We start from the raw sequence: 20,286 nt of genomic DNA, 5'->3' as shown, positions 1-20,286 counted from the left end.
CACCTGGCTCTGTGGAATGTTACCTATAGATCTAGGTTAGTGCAGGACATTACACCTGGCTCTGTGGAATGTTACCTATAGATCTAGGTTAGTGCAGGACATGACACCTGGCTCTGTGGAATGTTACCTATAGATCTAGGTTAGTGCAGGACATTACACATGGCTCTGTGGAATGTTACCTATAGATCTAGGTTAGTGCAGGACATGACACCTGGCTCTGTGGAATGTTACCTATAGATCTAGGTTAGTGCAGGACATTACACCTGGCTCTGTGGAATGTTACCTATAGATCTAGGTTAGTGCAGGACATGACACCTGGCTCTGTGGAATGTTACCTATAGATCTAGGTTAGTGCAGGACATGACACCTGGCTCTGTGGAATGTTACCTATAGATCTAGGTTAGTGCAGGACATGACACCTGGCTCTGTGGAATGTTACCTATAGATCTAGGTTAGTGCAGGACATGACACCTGGCTCTGTGGAATGTTACCTATAGATCTAGGTTAGTGCAGGACATGACACCTGGCTCTGTGGAATGTTACCTATAGATCTAGGTTAGTGCAGGACATGACACCTGGCTCTGTGGAATGTTACCTATAGATCTAGGTTAGTGCAGGACATGACACCTGGCTCTGTGGAATGTTACCTATAGATCTAGGTTAGTGCAGGACATGACACCTGGCTCTGTGGAATGTTACCTATAGATCTAGGTTAGTGCAGGACATTACACCTGGCTCTGTGGAATGTTACCTATAGATCTAGGTTAGTGCAGGACATGACACCTGGCTCTGTGGAATGTTACCTATAGATCTAGGTTAGTGCAGGACATGACACCTGGCTCTGTGGAATGTTACCTATAGATCTAGGTTAGTGCAGGACATGACACCTGGCTCTGTGGAATGTTACCTATAGATCTAGGTTAGTGCAGGACATGACACCTGGCTCTGTGGAATGTTACCTATAGATCTAGGTTAGTGCAGGACATGACACCTGGCTCTGTGGAATGTTACCTATAGATCTAGGTTAGTGCAGGACATGACACCTGGCTCTGTGGAATGTTACCTATAGATCTAGGTTAGTGCAGGACATTACACATGGCTCTGTGGAATGTTACCTATAGATCTAGGTTAGTGCAGGACATGACACATGGCTCTGTGGAATGTTACCTATAGATCTAGGTTAGTGCAGGACATGACACATGGCTCTGTGGAATGTTACCTATAGATCTAGGTTAGTGCAGGACATGACACCTGGCTCTGTGGAATGTTACCTATAGATCTAGGTTAGTGCAGGACATGACACCTGGCTCTGTGGAATGTTACCTATAGATCTAGGTTAGTGCAGGACATTACACATGGCTCTGTGGAATGTTACCTATAGATCTAGGTTAGTGCAGGACATTACACATGGCTCTGTGGAATGTTACCTATAGATCTAGGTTAGTGCAGGACATTACACATGGCTCTGTGGAATGTTACCTATAGATCTAGGTTAGTGCAGGACATGACACCTGGCTCTGTGGAATGTTACCTATAGATCTAGGTTAGTGCATGACATTACACATGGCTCTGTGGAATGTTACCTATAGATCTAGGTTAGTGCAGGACATGACACCTGGCTCTGTGGAATGTTACCTATAGATCTAGGTTAGTGCATGACATTACACATGGCTCTGTGGAATGTTACCTATAGATCTAGGTTAGTGCAGGACATGACACATGGCTCTGTGGAATGTTACCTATAGATCTAGGTTAGTGCAGGACATGACACCTGGCTCTGTGGAATGTTACCTATAGATCTAGGTTAGTGCAGGACATGACACATGGCTCTGTGGAATGTTACCTATAGATCTAGGTTAGTGCAGGACATGACACCTGGCTCTGTGGAATGTTACCTATAGATCTAGGTTGCCTATAGAATGGAAGGAGCTCATCTTGTTTAAACAGAAATAGCAGGACAAAGTGACGGTTGCTGGGTAGGTTGTCTTTCTCTTTATTTCTCTCTCTATCTGGAAGAAACAGATTGAAAAACATCCTTTGAGCATATAAACAAACTCTTATTCCTTACATTTCTTTTTATTTCCTGCTGTATTTAATTCAGGTCAAAGTGTGCGTCCCAAAATGGCAACCCATTCCCTATACAGTGCACAACTTTTAACCAGGACCCATAGGGCTCTGGTCAACAGCAGTGCACTATGTAGTGAATAGGGTGTGATGTGGGACACAATCAAAACCCCTATGGCCATTACAGGTGGGAGGCCTTAGGGTAGTCCTACAGTCCTACGGTGTTGACATATCTCCTCACATAGCTAGAGCAACCTTGGACACTTTAGACAAACAGGAACAGAGGAAGTCTCATCACATTGAGCCACAGTATTTTCCCTTCTTTACAACAATCTGTTTCTTTTTAGTTGTCTGTTTATTTCTGTATTTTATTTGTACAGGTGATCCCATTGAGATGAAAGGTTTGTTGAGGAGAGGTCTGTCCCAAGAATATAGCAAGGCAGCATGACCACTGATCGGTGAAAGGACTGGATTGGTTATTGCTTTCAACTATCAAGTCCTCTTAGATTTAAGGCCAGGAAGGGAAGGAAGCTATGCATGTATGAAACAGTTGCCCCTAACAACTGATACAGGGTCACATCTTTTCTCAACTCCCTAATGTTTAAGGTTAGGACTGGGTGTAGAGTCACCTGATCCTAGATCTGTGGTTAGAGCCAACCATATAATAAGAATGAGTAGAAAGGAAATCCACATTCTATTCTATGATGCCAACTTCAACCTGGAGCAGGCCCAGTCCCTTGTCTTCTACTCAGTCCCGCCCCCTGTCCCCTTCAGAGCCAGCCATTGGTGGAGAAGTCCAGTCTGAGCTGCTGTAATTCGGCCTCTGAGAGAGGTTGAAGAGGAGAGCGACAGGTGCCGCCGTGGTAACCAAACCACTCCATCGCCTGCTTGAGAGCGGGAACGCCAAACTTCCTGGTCACCTAACAACAACAAAGAGAGGAGTGGATGTGGTGGGGGGGTGATGTTATGCCAAGAACTTAACCCTGTTCTTATGTCACATTTACTGGTTGTAGGGTAATGTAGCTTTGTGTTCTGACGCTACCGTACCTGTCAAGTCCCCTATTGAAGGGTAATGTAGCTTTGTGTTCTGACGCTACCGTACCTGTCAAGTCCCCTATTGAAGGGTAATGTAGCTTTGTGTTCTGACGCTACCGTACCTGTCAAGTCCCCTATTGAAGGGTAATGTAGCTTTGTGTTCTGACGCTACTGTACCTGTCAAGTCCCCTATTGAAGGGTAATGTAGCTTGACTCACAGCTCTGTGACAAAATTATGCACGGTTATTTAGGGCTATGTAGGTTCACTCAAAGCTGTGCTGGACTCTATGTCACTCCTATGTTGGGGTATGTCACTGTTGTGTAGGGTTATGTCACTTTCATGTAGGGCTATGTGGGGTATTGTATGGGGTATTATGGGGTTGTATGGGGTATTGTATGGGGTATTATGGGGTTGTATGGGGTATTGTATGAAGATTGAGGAGGAAAACATTAAATGTAATCCATCACATAACTAAATGTGGAAAATGTTAAGGGGTCTAAATACTTTCTGAATGCACTGTATGTAGGGTTATGAAGCTTCACTCACAGTAGTGTTGAGCTCTATGTCTTTGCCCTCTCTATGTCACTCTTATGCTACTTAGGGCTCTGGAGCTGTCATGAAGTCACTATGTCAACTCTTATGTAGGGTTACATAGGGTTTATGTAGCTTGACTTACAGCAGTGTTGGGCTCTATGAGGCGCTGCTGCAGAGCACTGGCTTCTTCCCACCGTCCCGACACACACAGCTGCTCCAGCTCACACACCTCACGACCCAGAACGTTGGCAAGCGCACACACACCGCCCACACAACCTGCAACACACACACACACACACACACACACACACACACACACACACGCACACACACACGCACACACACACACACACACAGTATTAGCTGGGTCCTTTTAAAGGGACTACTTGTCAGTATTATTGATCTGAAACACAGCTTTAACACTCACACGTGACCTGCTCCTTCATATTCCTACTATTTGACTGACAGCTTATGGAAGCATATCTAACTGTAAGGATTGGCAGTTGGGCCCTGGGCCCGTGCGCGTGACTGACATCCGATATGATTTCCTCAAATATGCATTTTGATAGACAGCCATATGACACACCCCTTCCTTCAGCATCTTGAGGTAGATGAAGGAGCTGTGGATCTCAACATCGCGCACACACACACACACACACACACACACACACACACACACACACACACACACACACACACACACACAATACGTACTGTACACAGACAGTACAGACACACCCACCAAATCCCAGTCACATGATATTAGTCATCCTGTACTCCTCCTCTCTGCAGATCATCTATATTACTGCTCCATATAGGACACATCACTACTCTGTACTATATTACTGCTCCTTATAGGACACATCACTACACTCTGTACTATATTACTGCTCCTTATAGGGACACATCACTACACTCTGTACTATATTACTGCTCCTTATAGGACACATCACTACACTCTGTACTATTACTGCTCCTTATAGGACACATCACTACACTCTGTACTATATTACTGCTCCTTATAGGACACATCACTACACTCTGTACTATTACTGCTCCTTATAGGACACATCACTACACTCTGTACTATATTACTGCTCCTTATAGGACACATCACTACACTCTGTACTATATTACTGCTCCTTATAGGACACATCACTACACTCTGTACTATATTACTGCTCCTTATAGGACACATCACTACACTCTGTACTATATTACTGCTCCTTATAGGACACATCACTACACTCTGTACTATATTACTGCTCCTTATAAGACACATCACTACACTCTGTACTATATTACTGCTCCTTATAGGACACATCACTACACTCTGTACTATATTAGTGCTCCTTATAGGACACATCACTACACTCTGTACTATATTACTGCTCCTTATAGGACACATCACTACACTCTGTACTATATTACTGCTCCTTATAAGACACATCACTACACTCTGTACTATTACTGCTCCTTATAGGACACATCACTACACTCTGTACTATATTAGTGCTCCTTATAGGACACATCACTACACTCTGTACTAGAGTACTGCTACTTATAGGACACATCACTACACTCTGTACTATATTAGTGCTCCTTATAGGACACATCACTACACTCTGTACTATATTACTGCTCCTTATAGGACACATCACTACACTCTGTACTATATTACTGCTCCTTATAGGACACATCACTACACTCTGTACTATTACTGCTCCTTATAGGACACATCACTACACTCTGTACTATTACTGCTCCTTATAGGACACATCACTACACTCTGTACTATATTACTGCTCCTTATAGGACACATCACTACACTCTGTACTATATTACTGCTACTTATAGGACACATCACTACACTCTGTACTATATTAGTGCTCCTTATAGGACACATCACTACACTCTGTACTATTACTGCTCCTTATAGGACACATCACTACACTCTGTACTATATTAGTGCTCCTTATAAGACACATCACTACACTCTGTACTAGAGTACTGCTACTTATAGGACACATCACTACACTCTGTACTATATTAGTGCTCCTTATAGGACACATCACTACACTCTGTACTAGAGTACTGCTACTTATAGGACACATCACTACACTCTGTACTATATTACTGCTCCTTATAGGACACATCACTACACTCTGTACTAGAGTACTGCTACTTATAGGACACATCACTACACTCTGTACTATATTACTGCTCCTTATAGGACACATCACTACACTCTGTACTATATTAGTGCTCCTTATAGGACACATCACTACACTCTGTACTAGAGTACTGCTACTTATAGGACACATCACTGCAGTCTCTACTCCGCTGTAAACTGGTCATCTCTGTATACCCGTCGCAAGACCCACTAGTTGATGCTTATTTATAAAACCCTCTTCGGCCTCACTCCCCCCTATTTGAGATATCTACTGCAGCCCTCATCCTCCCCATACAAACACCCGTTCTGCCAGTCACATTCTGTTAAAGGTCCCCAAAGCACACACATCCCTGGGTCGTCTGTCTTTTCAGTTCGCTGCAGCTAGCGACTGGAACGAGCTGCAACAAACACTCAAACTGGACAGTTTTATCTCCATCTCTTCATTCAAAGACTCAATCATGGACACTCTTACTGACAGTTGTGGCTGCTTTGCGTGATGCATTGTTGTCTCTACCTTCTTGCCCTTTGTGCTGTTGTCTGAGCCCAATAATGTTTGTACCCCGTTTTGTTCTGCTACCATGTGTGCTGCAGCCACGTTGTGTTGCTACCATGCTGTGTTGTCATGTGTTGCTGCCATGCTATGTTGTTGTCTTAGGTATGTCTTTATTTAGTGTTGTGTTGTCTCTCTTGTCGTGATGTATGTTTTGTCCTATATTTTTATTTCATTTATTTTTTATTTTTAAATCCCAGCCCTCGTGCCCGCAGGAGGCCTTTTGCCTTTTGGTAGGCCGTCATTGTAAATAAGAATTTGTTCTTAACTGACTTGCCTGGTTAAATAAAATAATCTATATTACTGCAGCATACACCCCATCAGATTATTATCACATTTCACCTGTGTAAATGTGAGCTGAGAGAGAGAGAGAGAGAGAGAGAGAGAGAGAGAGAGAGAGAGAGAGAGAGAGAGAGAGAGAGAGAGACAGCTCTGTAGGACAGATACTGTATAATACAGAGACAGTATATTCTGACAGAGAGAACGACTCATTAGTCGGAGGTTCATACTGTATATAGCTCTATTATCTCTATCCCCTAAGGTTTTCACATATTCATACATGTCTGCAGTACAAAGTTGGGTGGTACTAGCTAGCATAGGAGAGAAGTGCTGTTTGGTACCCTACACCCTGTGATATAACGCTAAGTGATTACCAGAGAGGGAATTGAGATGGTCAATGTCAGTTCCAAGTTCTAGGTTCTACGTTTGTGGTTCTTAAACTCTACATTCTATGTTGTAGGTTCTAGATTCTAAGCTATAGGGTCTGTGTGCTAGGTTCTAAGTTCTTACCCACGGAATACGCCGCCATGAGGAACCCAGCGGAACCCGCCAGAACCTGAAAATCCTGCGGCTTCGTTTTGTGAACGATCAGAGCGATCCTGGTGATCTGAGGAACGACAGGAGAAAAACCCAGGGATGTAAAAGGAGAGAAAAACAGTGGTATGCGTCCCTATAGGCCCTGATCAACTGTAGTGCACTTTATAGGGAATAGGGTGGCATTTGGGATGCCGACAGCATGTTCTCCCCATCACTCCGCCCTGCTGTCAGGATGAGGACTGTTATCAGGAGGAGCAGTAGGCCAGTAGTACCAAACAACTCTCATCACTAAATAACTACTGAAAAATAAACAGAGAGAGAAAGAGAGAATGGAACGAGAGTTGACAGGTGAGAAGAGATACTTCAAAAGAGGAGATGAAGGGAGTTTTCCATGCAATATTCATCCCTCTCTATTTTTGTTTTATTCTCTTGTCAGTCAAGACATGAACCACCGTTTCCAAATAAACTTGAAATGCTGCGATGTTCAAAGGATACATAAATCACACACACACACACACACACACACACACACACACACACAGTGGGAAAACCCACTGTGTGTGTGTGTGTGTGTGTGTGTGTGTGTGTGTGTGTGTGTGTGTGTGTGTGTGTGTGTGAGGACTCACGTCTCCTCCGCTGTCCTTGAGTCCCAGTATGTTAGGGTGTTGGGCCAGTCTCACCACAGCATCAACAGGAAGGTCCAGACCTGTGTTAGCCGGGACATTGTACAGAACTACTGGTACTGGACTACTGTCTGCCACCTGCAGGGGGAGACAGAGACAACACCGGGACCAAACACAACCCCGGTCCAGGCCATAGAATCAGAATAATTATGTATCTATTGCATTCTATTTCTATGGTCCAGACTGCATGGATTCAGAACAGATCAGAACTATGACATATATATTATGACATGTGGTATATATTATGACATATTGTATATATTATGACATATTGTATATACACTGCTCAAAATAATAAAGGGAACACTTAAACAACTGAATGTAACTCCAAGTCAATCACACTTCTGTGAAATCAAACTGTCCACTTAGGAAGCAACACTGATTGACAATAAATTTAACATGCTGTTGTGCAAATGGAATAGACAACAGGTGGAAATTATAGGCAATTAGCAAGACACCCCCAATAAAGGAGTGGTTCTGCAGGTGGGGACCACAGACCACTTCTCAGTTCCTATGCTTCCTGGCTGATGTTTTGGTCACTTTTGAATGCTGGCGGTGCTTTCACTCTAGTGGTAGCATGAGACGGAGTCTACAACCCACACAAGTGGCTCAAGTAGTGCAGCTCATCCAGGATGGCACATCAATGCGAGCTGTGGCAAGAAGGTTTGCTGTGTCTGTCAGCGTAGTGTCCAGAGCATGGAGGCGCTACCAGGAGACAGGCCAGTACATCAGGAGACGTGGAGGAGGCCGTAGGAGGGCAACAACCCAGCAGCAGGACCGCTACCTCCGCCTTTGTGCAAGGAGGAGCAGGAGGAGCACTGCCAGAGCCCTGCAAAATGACCTCCAGCAGGCCACAAATGTGCATGTGTCTGCTCAAACGGTCAGAAACAGACTCCATGAGGGTGGTATGAGGGCCCGACGTCCACAGGTGGGGGTTGTGCTTACAGCCCAACACCGTGCAGGACGTTTGGCATTTGCCAGAGAACACCAAGATTGGCAAATTCGCCACTGGCGCCCTGTGCTCTTCACAGATGAAAGCAGGTTCACACTGAGCACGTGACAGACGTGACAGAGTCTGGAGACGCCGTGGAGAACGTTCTGCTGCCTGCAACATCCTCCAGCATGACCGGTTTGGCGGTGGATCAGTCATGGTGTGGGGTGACATTTCTTTGGGGGGCCGCACAGCCCTCCATGTGCTCGCCAGAGGTAGCCTAACTGCCATTAGGTACCGAGATGAGATCCTCAGACCCCTTGTGAGACAATATGCTGGTGCGGTTGGCCCTGGGTTCCTCCTAATGCAAGACAATGCTAGACCTCATGTGGCTGGAGTGTGTCAGCAGTTCCTGCAAGAGGAAGGCATTGATGCTATGGACTGGCCCGCCCGTTCCCCAGACCTGAATCCAATTGAGCACATCTGGGACATCATGTCTCGCTCCATCCACCAACGCCACGTTGCACCACAGACTGTCCAGGAGTTGGCGGATGCTTTAGTCCAGGTCTGGGAGGAGATCCCTCAGGAGACCATCCGCCACCTCATCAGGAGCATGCCCAGGCGTTGTAGGGAGGTCATACAGGCACGTGGAGGCCACACACACTACTGAGCCTCATTTTGACTTGTTTTAAGGACATTACATCAAAGTTGGATCAGCCTGTAGTGTGGTTTTCCACTTTAATTTTGAGTGTGACTCCAAATCCAGACCTCCATGGGTTAATAAATTGGATTTCCATTGATTATTTTTGTGTGATTTTGTTGTCAGCACATTCAACTATGTAAAGAAAAAAGTATTTAATAAGATTATTTCTTTCATTCAGGTCTAGGATGTGTTGTTTAAGTGTTCCCTTTATTTTTTTGAGCAGTATATTATGACATGTGATATATATTAAGACATGTGGCATATATTAAGACATGTGGCATATATTAAGACATGTGGCATATATTAAGACATGTGGCATATATTAAGACATGTGGCATATATTAAGACATGTGGCATATATTAAGACATATGGTATATATTAAGATATATTGTATATATTAAGACATGTGGTATATATTAAGACATATGGTATATATTAAGACATATGGTATATTTTGTAATGACCCTGGGTTTATAAGCGCGGATATCGACTCTGTCACTGGAGCATGCTTTTGCAGCACAGTCGATAGAAAGCTGGACTTAGGGCTAGAAGGTCTAGGGTTCGAGACCTGCTCCCTGCTGTTTCATTACAATATTAAGAGATATGGTATACACTACTACCGTTCAAAAGTTTGGGGTCACTTAGAAATGTCCTTGTTTTTAAAAGAAAAGCAAAATTTTGGCCCATTAAAATAACATCAAATTGATCAGAAATACAGTGCAGACATTGTTAATGTTGTAAATGACTATTGTAGCTGGAAACGGCTGATTTTTTATGAAATATCTACATAGGTGTAGAGGCCCATTATCAGCAACCATCAGTGGCACGTTGTGTTAGCTAATCCAAGTTTATAATTTTAAAAGGCTAATTGATCATTAGAAAACCCTTTTGCAATTATGTAAGCACAGCTGAAAACTGTTGTCCTGATTAAAGAAGCAATAAAACTGGCCTTCTTCAGACTAGTTGAGTATCTGGAGCATCAGCATTTGTGGGTTCGATTACAGGCTCAAAATGGCCAGAAACAAATAACTTTCTTCTGAAACTCGTCAGTCTATTCTTGTTCTGAGAAATGATGGCTATTCCATGTGAGAAATTCCCAAGAAACTGAAGAACTCGTACAACGTTGTGTACCACTCCCTTCACAGAACAGGGCAAACTGACTCTAACCAGAATAGAAAGAGGAGTGGGACGCCTCACAAGTCCTCAACTGGCAGCTTCATTAAAAATAACCCGCAAAACACCAGTCTCAACGTCAACAGTGAAGAGGCAACTCCGGGATGCTGGCCTTGTAGGCAGAGTTCCTCTATCCAGTGTCTGTGTTCTTTTGCCCATCTTAATCTTTTATTTTATTTTGCCAGTCTGAGATATGGCTTTTTCTTTACAACTCTGCCTAGAAGGCCAGCATCCCAGAGTCGCCTCTTCACTGTTGACGTTGAGACTGGTGTTTTGCGGGTACTTTTTAATGAAGCTGCCAGTTGAGGACTTGCCAGGCGGCCCAACCTGTTGCATATACCCTGACTCTACGTGCAATGAACGCAAGAGAAGTGACACAAAGGCATTTATGTTTATGGTTAGGTACATTCGTGCAACGATTGTGCTTTTTTTCGCGAATGCGCTTTTGTTAATTCATCACCCGTTTGGTGAAGTAGGCTGTGATTCGATGATATATTAACAGGCACCGCATTGATTATATGCATCGCAGGACAAGCTAGTTAACCTAGTAATATCATCAACCATCTGTAGTTTACTAGTGATTAAGTGAAGATGGATTGTTTTTTATAAGATAAGTTTAATGCTAGCTAGCAACTTACCTTGGCTCCTTGCTGCCCTCGCATAACAGGTGGTCAGCCTGCCACGCGGTCTCCTCGTGGAATGCAATGTAATCGGCCATAATCGGCATCCAAAAATGACATTTACCGGTTGTTATGAAAACTTGAAATCGGCCCTAATTAATCGGCCATGCCTATTAATCGGTCGACCTCTAATAGAGAGGACAGCTGTTCTGTGTGAAGAAGAATAAGAAGAGGAGAAGAAGAAGTAGTAGAAGTAGTAGTAGGTGAAGTAGTAGAAGTAGTAGAAGTAGTAGTAGGTGAAGTAGTAGAAGTAGAGGAAGTAGTAGTAGAAGTAGTAGAAGTAGAGGAAGTAGTAGTAGAAGTAGTAGTAGAAGTAGTAGTAGAAGTAGAAGAAGTAGTAGTAGAAGTAGTAAAAGTAGTAGTAGAAGTAGTAGTAGTAGAAGTAGTAAAAGTAGTAGTAGAAGTAGTAGTAGTAGAAGTAGTAGTAGAAGTAGTAGAAGTAGTAGAAGAAGTAGTAGTAGAAGTAGTAAAAGTAGTAGTAGAAGTAAAAGTAGTAGTAGTAGAAGTAGAGGAAGTAGTAGTAGAAGTAGTAGTAGAAGTAGAGGAAGTAGTAGTAGAAGTAGTAGTAGAAGTAGTAGAGGTAGGAGAAGTAGAAGAAGTAGTAGAAGTAGTAGAGGAAATAGTAGAAGTAGTAGTAGAAAATCAGCTGACCTGTGTGAAGTGGTGAACCAGCGCCCTGCTGTCCATCATGCCCTTGTAGAAGCATGGCGTTACCACGAGAACCAGGTCTGCCCCCGCCCCCGCCATCCTCTCTGTCATCACTACCGTAGCTTTGGTGGCTGAGGGGGAGGGGGGACAGGGGAGAGGGGGAGAAAGCGAGGGGGGAGAGGGAAAGATCGGGGTGAGGGAAAGGTTAGAGAGGAGAGATAAGGGGGGAGACAGAAAGAGAGAGAGTAAGAGAAATAGGGAGGGAGGGAGGGAGGGAGGGAGGGAGGGAGGGAGGGAGGGAGGGAGGGAGGGAGGGAGGGAGGGAGGGAGGGAGGGAGGGAGGGAGGGAGGGAGGGAGGGAAAGGAGAAGAAAGGATAAAGAGGGAGAGAGAGATGGGAGAGAGAAAGAAAAGGGAGAAAAAGAAAAGGAGAGAGAAAGAGATTTATTCAGATCCATGTTTACAACACTATTCAATTCCATTAAAGGGCTTCATTGGCATGGGAAACATATAATTACATTGCCAAAGCAAGTGAAGTAGATAATAAACAAAAGGGAAATAAACGAGGGAAACATTACGCTCGAAAAGTTTTAAAAGAACATAAGACATTTCAAATGTTATATTACTGGCTATGTACTGTGTTATAACATCTCTAGGTAGGCTAAGTGCACCATGTTAATGTCATGTTGTAACCTATACAATATAGGAAAGTGGCCATCCTTTTCAGTCGTTAACACTGGGGCATTACAGGGGCATGATGTGGTAGCAATGACCATACAGCCCAATAAAAGATTGTATTATTGGGTTTATTGGACAACCATTATCAGCCAATAAAACCACATGATATTAAAACTCTGTAGCTGGACTGAGAGGTAAAGTGTCTCCTGAAATAGTCAAAATCACAGTATTCACACTTCGCACATGAACACATTTTTGCTGTAAAATTCAGTAGTCATGTTTCATATGGTTCCTATATGTGGTCATCGGTCAGTTACATTAATGAGAGTCAAATGGTCTTCTTCTCTGTCACACAGAGCCTTACATTCACATCCGGATCCTGCCATGACCAGTTTGTCTGTGGGCAGTGCCAGTCTGACCCTCCTCACCACCTCTACCCTCTCCTCATCCGTCAGGTAGGGATACTCTCCATTAGAGCCCTGCACCACCAGACCTGGAACACAGAACATCTTCATCATCATGTTTGCACCAATCAAGTGGTGAAAGAACAGCGCCTAGCCCTGAAACGTCAGTATACAGGAAAACGCGACTGACCGTGGGAATCTGCCAGAGGGCACCAAACACCCTCCGCTGGGGACTATATCAATCTATTGTACCTTGCCTGCAAACGTGCACCTCTGCGCCTGAGTCGGACCTTGCCCCTGGGCCTGGCCCCTAACCAAATGAACTGGCTGACAGTCTATATGACAAACACGAGGCCACCGACACGACCACGGTATTACCTCCTCAACGCAATATATAGTTTTAATTGTCACAATTAGGCTATAGGCTACTCTTAGGACACTTTCATCGGGAAACGCAAGATCTTTAGACTACATGGACTAATACGCATACAAAATAATTAGATGTACGATCCTCAGATCATGTTGTCTTCATTTTCATAATTCATTTCGATTTGCAAAGAAGACAGTATAAAAACTTGAACCAGGATAAACCAGTCTGTCATTGCAGAAAATACTTTGTAAATTGTAATTACCTTTGAAAGGAATCTTTGCATATTTCTGCAGGTTTTCATCCAGTTTCTGATAGTCCACGTCCTCTTTCTGAGTGAACGGCGTGGCTATGGGCGGGTAGATCCCCCCGATGTCCACTCTCTGTCCAGCCGCAGCGCTTTGGGTTCGGCTCTGGGTCCTAGTTGGCTTCCACAGCACAGAGGCACCACGTCTACACACTGCTGGACCGACTGTTCGGAGAGTTTTGACACCGAACATCGTGTCAAATGGAACCTCTGTATTTTGGCTACAGAAGCGGGTGGGTTGACAAAGTACGGTGGCCGACACCAACAGATGTAGCACAGACTATGTCAGCCCAGTTAATATACAACGACGCTCTCTAAATATTGACAAAAAGTTAAGGGGGGTTGACATTTTCCCAGCTTTGGAAATCAGGTGGCCTTCCTCAGCGAGTCTAGTAATACAGTACGTTACCCATGTTTATTCTATGCGCTACAGGTCGAGTTGTTCGCTCCCAAGAATATAGGCCTACACTCTCCAAAGTTGCCGATCTCTATACACTTTCAGTTCAATATCACTATTAGGACATTCTCATTTGCACATTGAATTAAGACATACCGGTGAATAAAATATTTGCATTTCAGTGGGGTGTAGGACCTAGGCAACTTTCAAGCTGGTTAGGCAGCAGCGCAGGCTTGCTTCAGTTTTGGCAGAGAGGAAGAGGTAAAGAGAGGCCCAACTCGGCAGAAAATCGGTCTCCCTCCAGCAGGTGACGTTTTTTCGCACACCAAGCAAGGAGTTTTTGTTTGGCGGTCAATGAGTGTCGAATTTGGTCAACAACAAACAATGAATGGCTTATTAACCTCACGTGTGCTACGTGAGGTTTATTTGATTGAATAGACATTTTGGAATGCTTAAGTTGTCAGAGTGTGCTGATATAAGTAGCACACGTGCCATCACCGTAATTTAGAGAAAAATCACTTTATATCGCAGTTGTCTCGAGATGGCTATGCATATTCATGTTATGAGGCAAGTGGCATAGAGTCTCTCCATTGAGCACAGCGGTTGACGTCAACAACCCTCATCGAATATTCAAAATAGTATTAAAATAATGAGATGTATCCATCCACTAATCTAAAGAAAGGGGATAGACAGCCCGCTGACGCGCTTTGTGGACAACGACTAACATTGTCAGGGCGGAGAGAGAAGTATATTGTCAGTATATCCGTAATCTTTCGTTTTTGTGAAGATCCGCGCACGTCATGCATGGACCACCAATAAAGAGCAAGACAGTTATAAAATATAGTTACTATTTTTGATGTTTAGAAAAACAAACCTCAGAAAGTAGGCTACTTAGGCTACTTACCGGTATTAGAACATAAGAGTGATAATGTTTTTGTTAAATGACCAAATCTCGCATATCCATATCCATATCCATATGCAAATCATACCGTTTCTTCGGAACATATGTGATTTAATTTATTATGAGGACAATGGATCATGAATCTATAGAATATGTGATATTACTACAGCTATGACCAGGGCTTCAATCAGTTATAGGTAAAGATGGATACATTATCAAGAATTATTGTTAGCACATATATTATCATATGTTGTACAATACCGTCGTCTTCTGGAGATTAGAGCCGATATATTACAATCCTGATATTATGTCTACACACAAAACAACTCACAAGTGATCCACGTTTAAATCTCAATAGTCCTAATTCACAAAATTGTTTTGCTTTACATCAGATTACTTTGCATAATGCCAGGGTTGTGGGTTCGTTTCCCACGGGGGGCCAGCACAGGAAGAAAAAAAAAAAGTATGAAATTGTATGAAATGTATGCATTCACTACTGTAAGTCGCTCTGGATAAGAGCGTCTGCTAAATGACTAAAATGTAAATGTCTTTAAAAATATATATATTATTAATATTATCCTCAAACTAAACCAGGCACTGGTTCTAGATATGCTCTTAGAAAAAAGGGTTATTTGGGGTTCTCTATAGAACTTTTAGGGGTTTCATACGTGAAGCAAGCGATATAACCCTTTATGGTTCTATATAGGACCTTTGTGTAGTCTGGAGGCATAATCACCATTCTGAGCATGGTCTGTGTGTCTGACAGACAGGTGAAAGAAGGAGTCCCGGCCTTGGCGCTGATCAGGGAGAGCTGTTTACTGAGCCAGGCTGTGCCTCGGCCAGCTCTACACAACAATATACTGCTCCTCAGCCTTTTGTTCATGTATGAGAGAGAGAGCGAGAGAGAGAGAGAGAGAGAGAGAGGGGGGGGGGGGAGAGGGGGGAGAGAGAGAGAAAGCGAAGGAGGGAGATAGGTAGGATAAAGAGAGAATTGGGAGAGAAACAGGCAGAGCGCGAGCGAGGAAGAGACGAGTGGGAGACAGAGAGAGGGGGGAGGGAGAGAGATAATAGTTTCATAAAAGCCACATCCGATCCACGACATTCTTTTAGCAGTTATTTTTGTTTCCATTCCGTCTGCCCGCAATGTGTTGTTATGGGAATATAACAGAGAGACAGACAGACATACCAGTAGGATGACTATGCTGTTTACGTAATTATAAACCCACTGAACAAAAACATAGACATCTTTGGAATAATGTTTTTAGTAGGTGCAGTGCAGGCAATAGCATAGGCTGCTATTTGTCCGTGCGCAAAAACAGATTCAGATTGGGTGTGGAGAGTAGAATAGCTAGACAGAGTGGGGGGACTTTGATAAGGAATCTGATAATTAAGTCTTATAACGTTTCCCACATTTCCCACAATTACTGGCGATGGGAAGCAATCTGGAATGGAAACTTCCCGTGTTCTATTTTTGTGTCTCAGTACGTGTGCCTTTTGGCATTTGTAGCCGGCATCTTCGTGCAAAATTGCATTACGTCACTACATCATTCTGGTGAATTCTCTCTCCCACCCAAAAAAAATACTTGACTACAGGCGGCCAGCCAGCCACCCGCCCCGTTAGCTGCGTGGTGTAGTAGAGTAGAGAAGCATCATCAGCATCAACAACAACACCGGGAAATGCAGCTACTGTAACGGAACTGGTCCCCCTCCCACCACGGGCAGATGGAGCGTGAGCTCGCCACCGCCACGTGACTCGGTCGATTCGCATCTGTAGTGTGGCGGAGAATCTCACTCTGCATCATGGCTGCGGAAGATGCAGCTGCCCGGTCCCGAACCGCCCCCCTCTTCCCCAGGGTACCGCTCACCCCAGCCCGGCTGCTGTTCCTCTCTCTCCTCTCCCTCTGCCTCATCCCCTCCCCGTCCCTCGCCCTGCTCGGCTTCCGTCCGGAGGAGACCGGGGGAGAGCTGTCCGTGGACGACGGGGTGCTGAAAGCCACGGAAGGAACCCGCTTCATGCTGCGGGTCTACTACGCCTCATCCCCACAGAGGCTCAACCGGACCGCTGGGGCCAGAGCCAACGCCGCTCCCTGGATAGCATTTATCGAGGAGCCGAGGCCGGGGAGAGAGGGGCAGGTCCACCCGAAGCGCAATATGTGCATGGATAAAAACGCCAGGAGCTCGGATATTGAGATCTTGGGCTCTTTCAAGTCCGCTTCGAGTCAGAACTCCGTGTTGGTGGAAGTACTGGCTAAGAACCTGCGCAGGGGAGAGAAGATGAAGTACTATTCGATGTGCGCCTTCGACGGGTCCAAATGGGAACACTACCGGACCCGGGATTTCTGGGTCGCCGTGGTGGAGCGCGGGGCCGAACCGGACCTCTGGCTTCAAGTGTTAGTGTCGGTTCTGTTACTGGCCCTCTCGGCACTCTTCAGTGGCCTGAACCTCAGTCTGCTCGCGTTGGACCCGGTGGAGCTCCAGGTTCTGCAGAACAGCGGCACGGACAAGGAGCAGAAATACGCGAGGAAAATCGAGTCAGTGCGGCGGCACGGTAACTACGTCCTGTGCACTTTGCTGCTGGGCAACGCGCTGATCAACGCGGCGCTCGCAGTGTGGATGTGTCAGATCCTGGGGATGACCTGGTTGTCCACCATTATGTGCGCGTTTGGGATCTTTTTCATTGGGGAGATCCTGCCACACTCTGTTGCGTCGCGGCACGGCCTGGCCATTGCGTCCAAAACCATCTGGGTAACCCGTCTTCTCATGGTTCTCTCCTTCCCCATCTCCTACCCCATCAGTAAACTCTTAGACTTCATCCTCCACCAGGAGATCAGTAACTTTTATACGCGGGAAAAACTCCTTGAGATGCTGCGGGTGACCGACCCGTACCACGACCTGGTTAAAGAGGAGCTCAACATCATACAGGGCGCGCTCGAGCTCCGGACCAAGACCGTAGAAGATGTTCTGACTCCGCTAACCGACTGCTTCATGCTCACCTCGGAAGCGGTGCTGGACTTCAACACCATGTCGGAGATTATGCAGAGCGGCTACACGCGGATCCCAGTGTTCGAAAACTTGCGGTCGAACATTGTGGATATTCTGTTCGTGAAGGACTTGGCGTTCGTTGACCCGGATGACTGTACCCATCTGAAGACCATAACACAGTTCTATAAACACCCCATGCACTGTGTGTTCAACGACACCAAACTGGATGCCATGCTGGAGGAGTTCAAGAAGGGTAAGGAGAGGGGGGGAAGTAAGATCACCCAAGAAACTCTAGAAAAGATAGTACGATTGTGTGTCTCCTCCCTCACTCTCTCTATATTTTCCTCCCTCACTCTCTCTATATTTTACTCCCCCTCTCTCGCTCCCCCCCACTCGCTCTTCTCCTCCCCCCCACTCTCGCTCTTTCTCCCCCTCTCTCTCGCCCCCCTCCCCCTCTCTCTCCCTTCTTGGCCAGTCACTGGTTTAAGCTCCTATTGTTCATTTCATTTCCATAAACGACAACAGTTTACATGTTGGGCCAACCAGTGTCAATGTCGTCTTATAAAGTCACTTCAGTGAGATTCTCTCTGTGGAAACAACTGTTGTCTGATCATAAGAGGCGCTGTACCATAGTGTGACTAACAGGGATATCCCATCCCAGTGATAGTCTACAACAAAGGGAATAGGGTGCCATCTGGAATACATACTAGGAATAGCCTATTCCTAATGGGCAGTTTATGATGATATGGGCAGGTAAGGTGGCTTGGTGGGTGTGTCTCCTGTTGACCAATAGCAGGTAGCCATGTTGCCATGTGGTCTGTGTCTGTTTATGGGGGAAGAAGGCAGTGTCAGCGTTTCTCATGTTGTTGCATGCAGAGGCTGTGCTAGAGAAACACATGAAGGACACCTTCAATAGAGGTATGTGTTTACACTGTCTCGACCCAAATTCATAAAGCATCTCAGATGCTGCATCTCATACTGATCTTGGGTCAGTTTCTCCGTTTAGATCACATAATGAATTAGATTACATGGACAAGAGGGACCTGATCCTAGATCAGCACTCAGTATAATCCACACAGACGAATAGATAACAAAATAGTGTGTGTGTGTGTGTGTGTGTGTGTGTGTGTGTGTGTGTGTTTAAGAGAGAGAGAGAGAGTTTTGAATTGAATTGAGAGCACAAGTGTGATAGAGAGATAGAGGGATGAGAATGTCATGGTGACACAGAGAGAGACAGAGAGAGAGACATAAAAAGGCTGTTATCTTTAGAATGTCCTTTCCTGTCATGACACCCCCTCCCCTCTCTCTCTCCCTCCCTCCACCCCTCCATCGCTCCGCCCCCCAGAGAGAAGACATGAAATATTCAGAGAACACTTTCGCCCTCTCTGCCTCCCTCTCTCTCTCTCTCTCCCTCCCTCCCTCCCTCCCTCCCTCCCTCCCTCCCTCCCTCCCTCCCTCCCTCCCTCTTCATCTGTCCTCTGTGGTGCTGCATTCAACACAGCCACTGTGTGTGTGTGTTTATGAGAGAGGGCATGACTGTGTGCATTTTCCGTATATGAGAGAGAGAGAGAGACAGAGCGAGAGAGAGAGATTGACAGAGAGACAGAGAGAGAGAGAGAGAGCATGACTGTGTGTGGTGATGCTGCAAACCCATTTAGTCAAACCAAAGCAGAAATCAGCAAAGCACCAGTACAACAGACTACTCCCTCCCTCCCTCCCTCCCTCCCTCCCTCCCTCCCTCCCTCCCTACCACAGTGACTGTAGCCTTTATGAGCAAGTGCACAAGAGTGTATTCCAACACTGAGCTAAAGCCTAGAGGCACTAGGTGTGGGAGCTGAGCTAAAGCCTAGAGACACTAGGTATGGGAGCTGAGCTAAAGCCTAGAGACACTAGGTGTGGGAGCTGAGCTAAAGCCTAGAGACACTAGGTGTGGGAGCTGAGCTAAAGCCTAGAGACACTAGGTGTGGGAGCTGAGCTAAAGCCTAGAGGCACTAGGTGTGGGAGCTGAGCTAAAGCCTAGAGACACTAGGTGTGGGAGCTGAGCTAAAGCCTAGAGGCACTAGGTGTGGGAGCTGAGCTAAAGCCTAGAGGCACTAGGTGTGGGAGCTGAGCTAAAGCCTAGAGACACTAGGTGTGGGAGCTGAGCTAACGCCTAGAGGCACTAGGTATGGGAGCTGAGCTAAAGCCTAGAGACACTAGGTGTGGGAGCTGAGCTAAAGCCTAGAGGCACTAGGTATGGGAGCTGAGCTAAAGCCTAGA

At 45.4% G+C, this 20,286-nt stretch overlaps 2 protein-coding genes across 2 annotated transcripts in view; one reads left to right on the top strand and one right to left on the bottom strand.

The window, feature by feature from the left end:
* Positions 1-1,969: 1,969 nt before the first annotated feature.
* Positions 1,970-14,174, bottom strand: LOC106591313 (4-hydroxy-2-oxoglutarate aldolase, mitochondrial). The gene is made up of 7 exons (XM_045708905.2): positions 13,706-14,174; positions 13,034-13,162; positions 11,996-12,123; positions 7,800-7,934; positions 7,147-7,243; positions 3,777-3,910; positions 1,970-2,984 (listed from the first exon to the last, which is right to left on the bottom strand). The coding sequence occupies exons 1-7, from the start codon at positions 13,938-13,940 to the stop codon at positions 2,835-2,837; spliced, it is 1,008 nt and encodes a 335-aa protein (XP_045564861.2). The 5' UTR covers positions 13,941-14,174; the 3' UTR covers positions 1,970-2,834.
* Positions 14,175-16,438: 2,264 nt separating this feature from the next.
* The window catches only part of LOC106591308 (metal transporter CNNM1), a 22,995-nt gene continuing 19,147 nt past the window's right edge, over positions 16,439-20,286 (top strand). Inside the window, exon 1 of the mRNA XM_082966593.1 lies at positions 16,439-18,280. Coding sequence (XP_082822719.1) covers positions 16,846-18,280 — 1,435 coding nt within the window. The 5' untranslated portion in view covers positions 16,439-16,845. The remainder of the gene's footprint in view (positions 18,281-20,286) is intronic.

The sequence above is a fragment of the Salmo salar genome, chromosome 02 (genome assembly GCF_965601325.2).
Source record: "Salmo salar chromosome 02, fSalSal1, whole genome shotgun sequence".
NCBI lineage: Eukaryota > Metazoa > Chordata > Actinopteri > Salmoniformes > Salmonidae > Salmo > Salmo salar.
The sequence above is the reverse complement of the archived record's forward strand: the minus strand, read 5'-3'. Positions and strand labels throughout refer to the sequence as shown.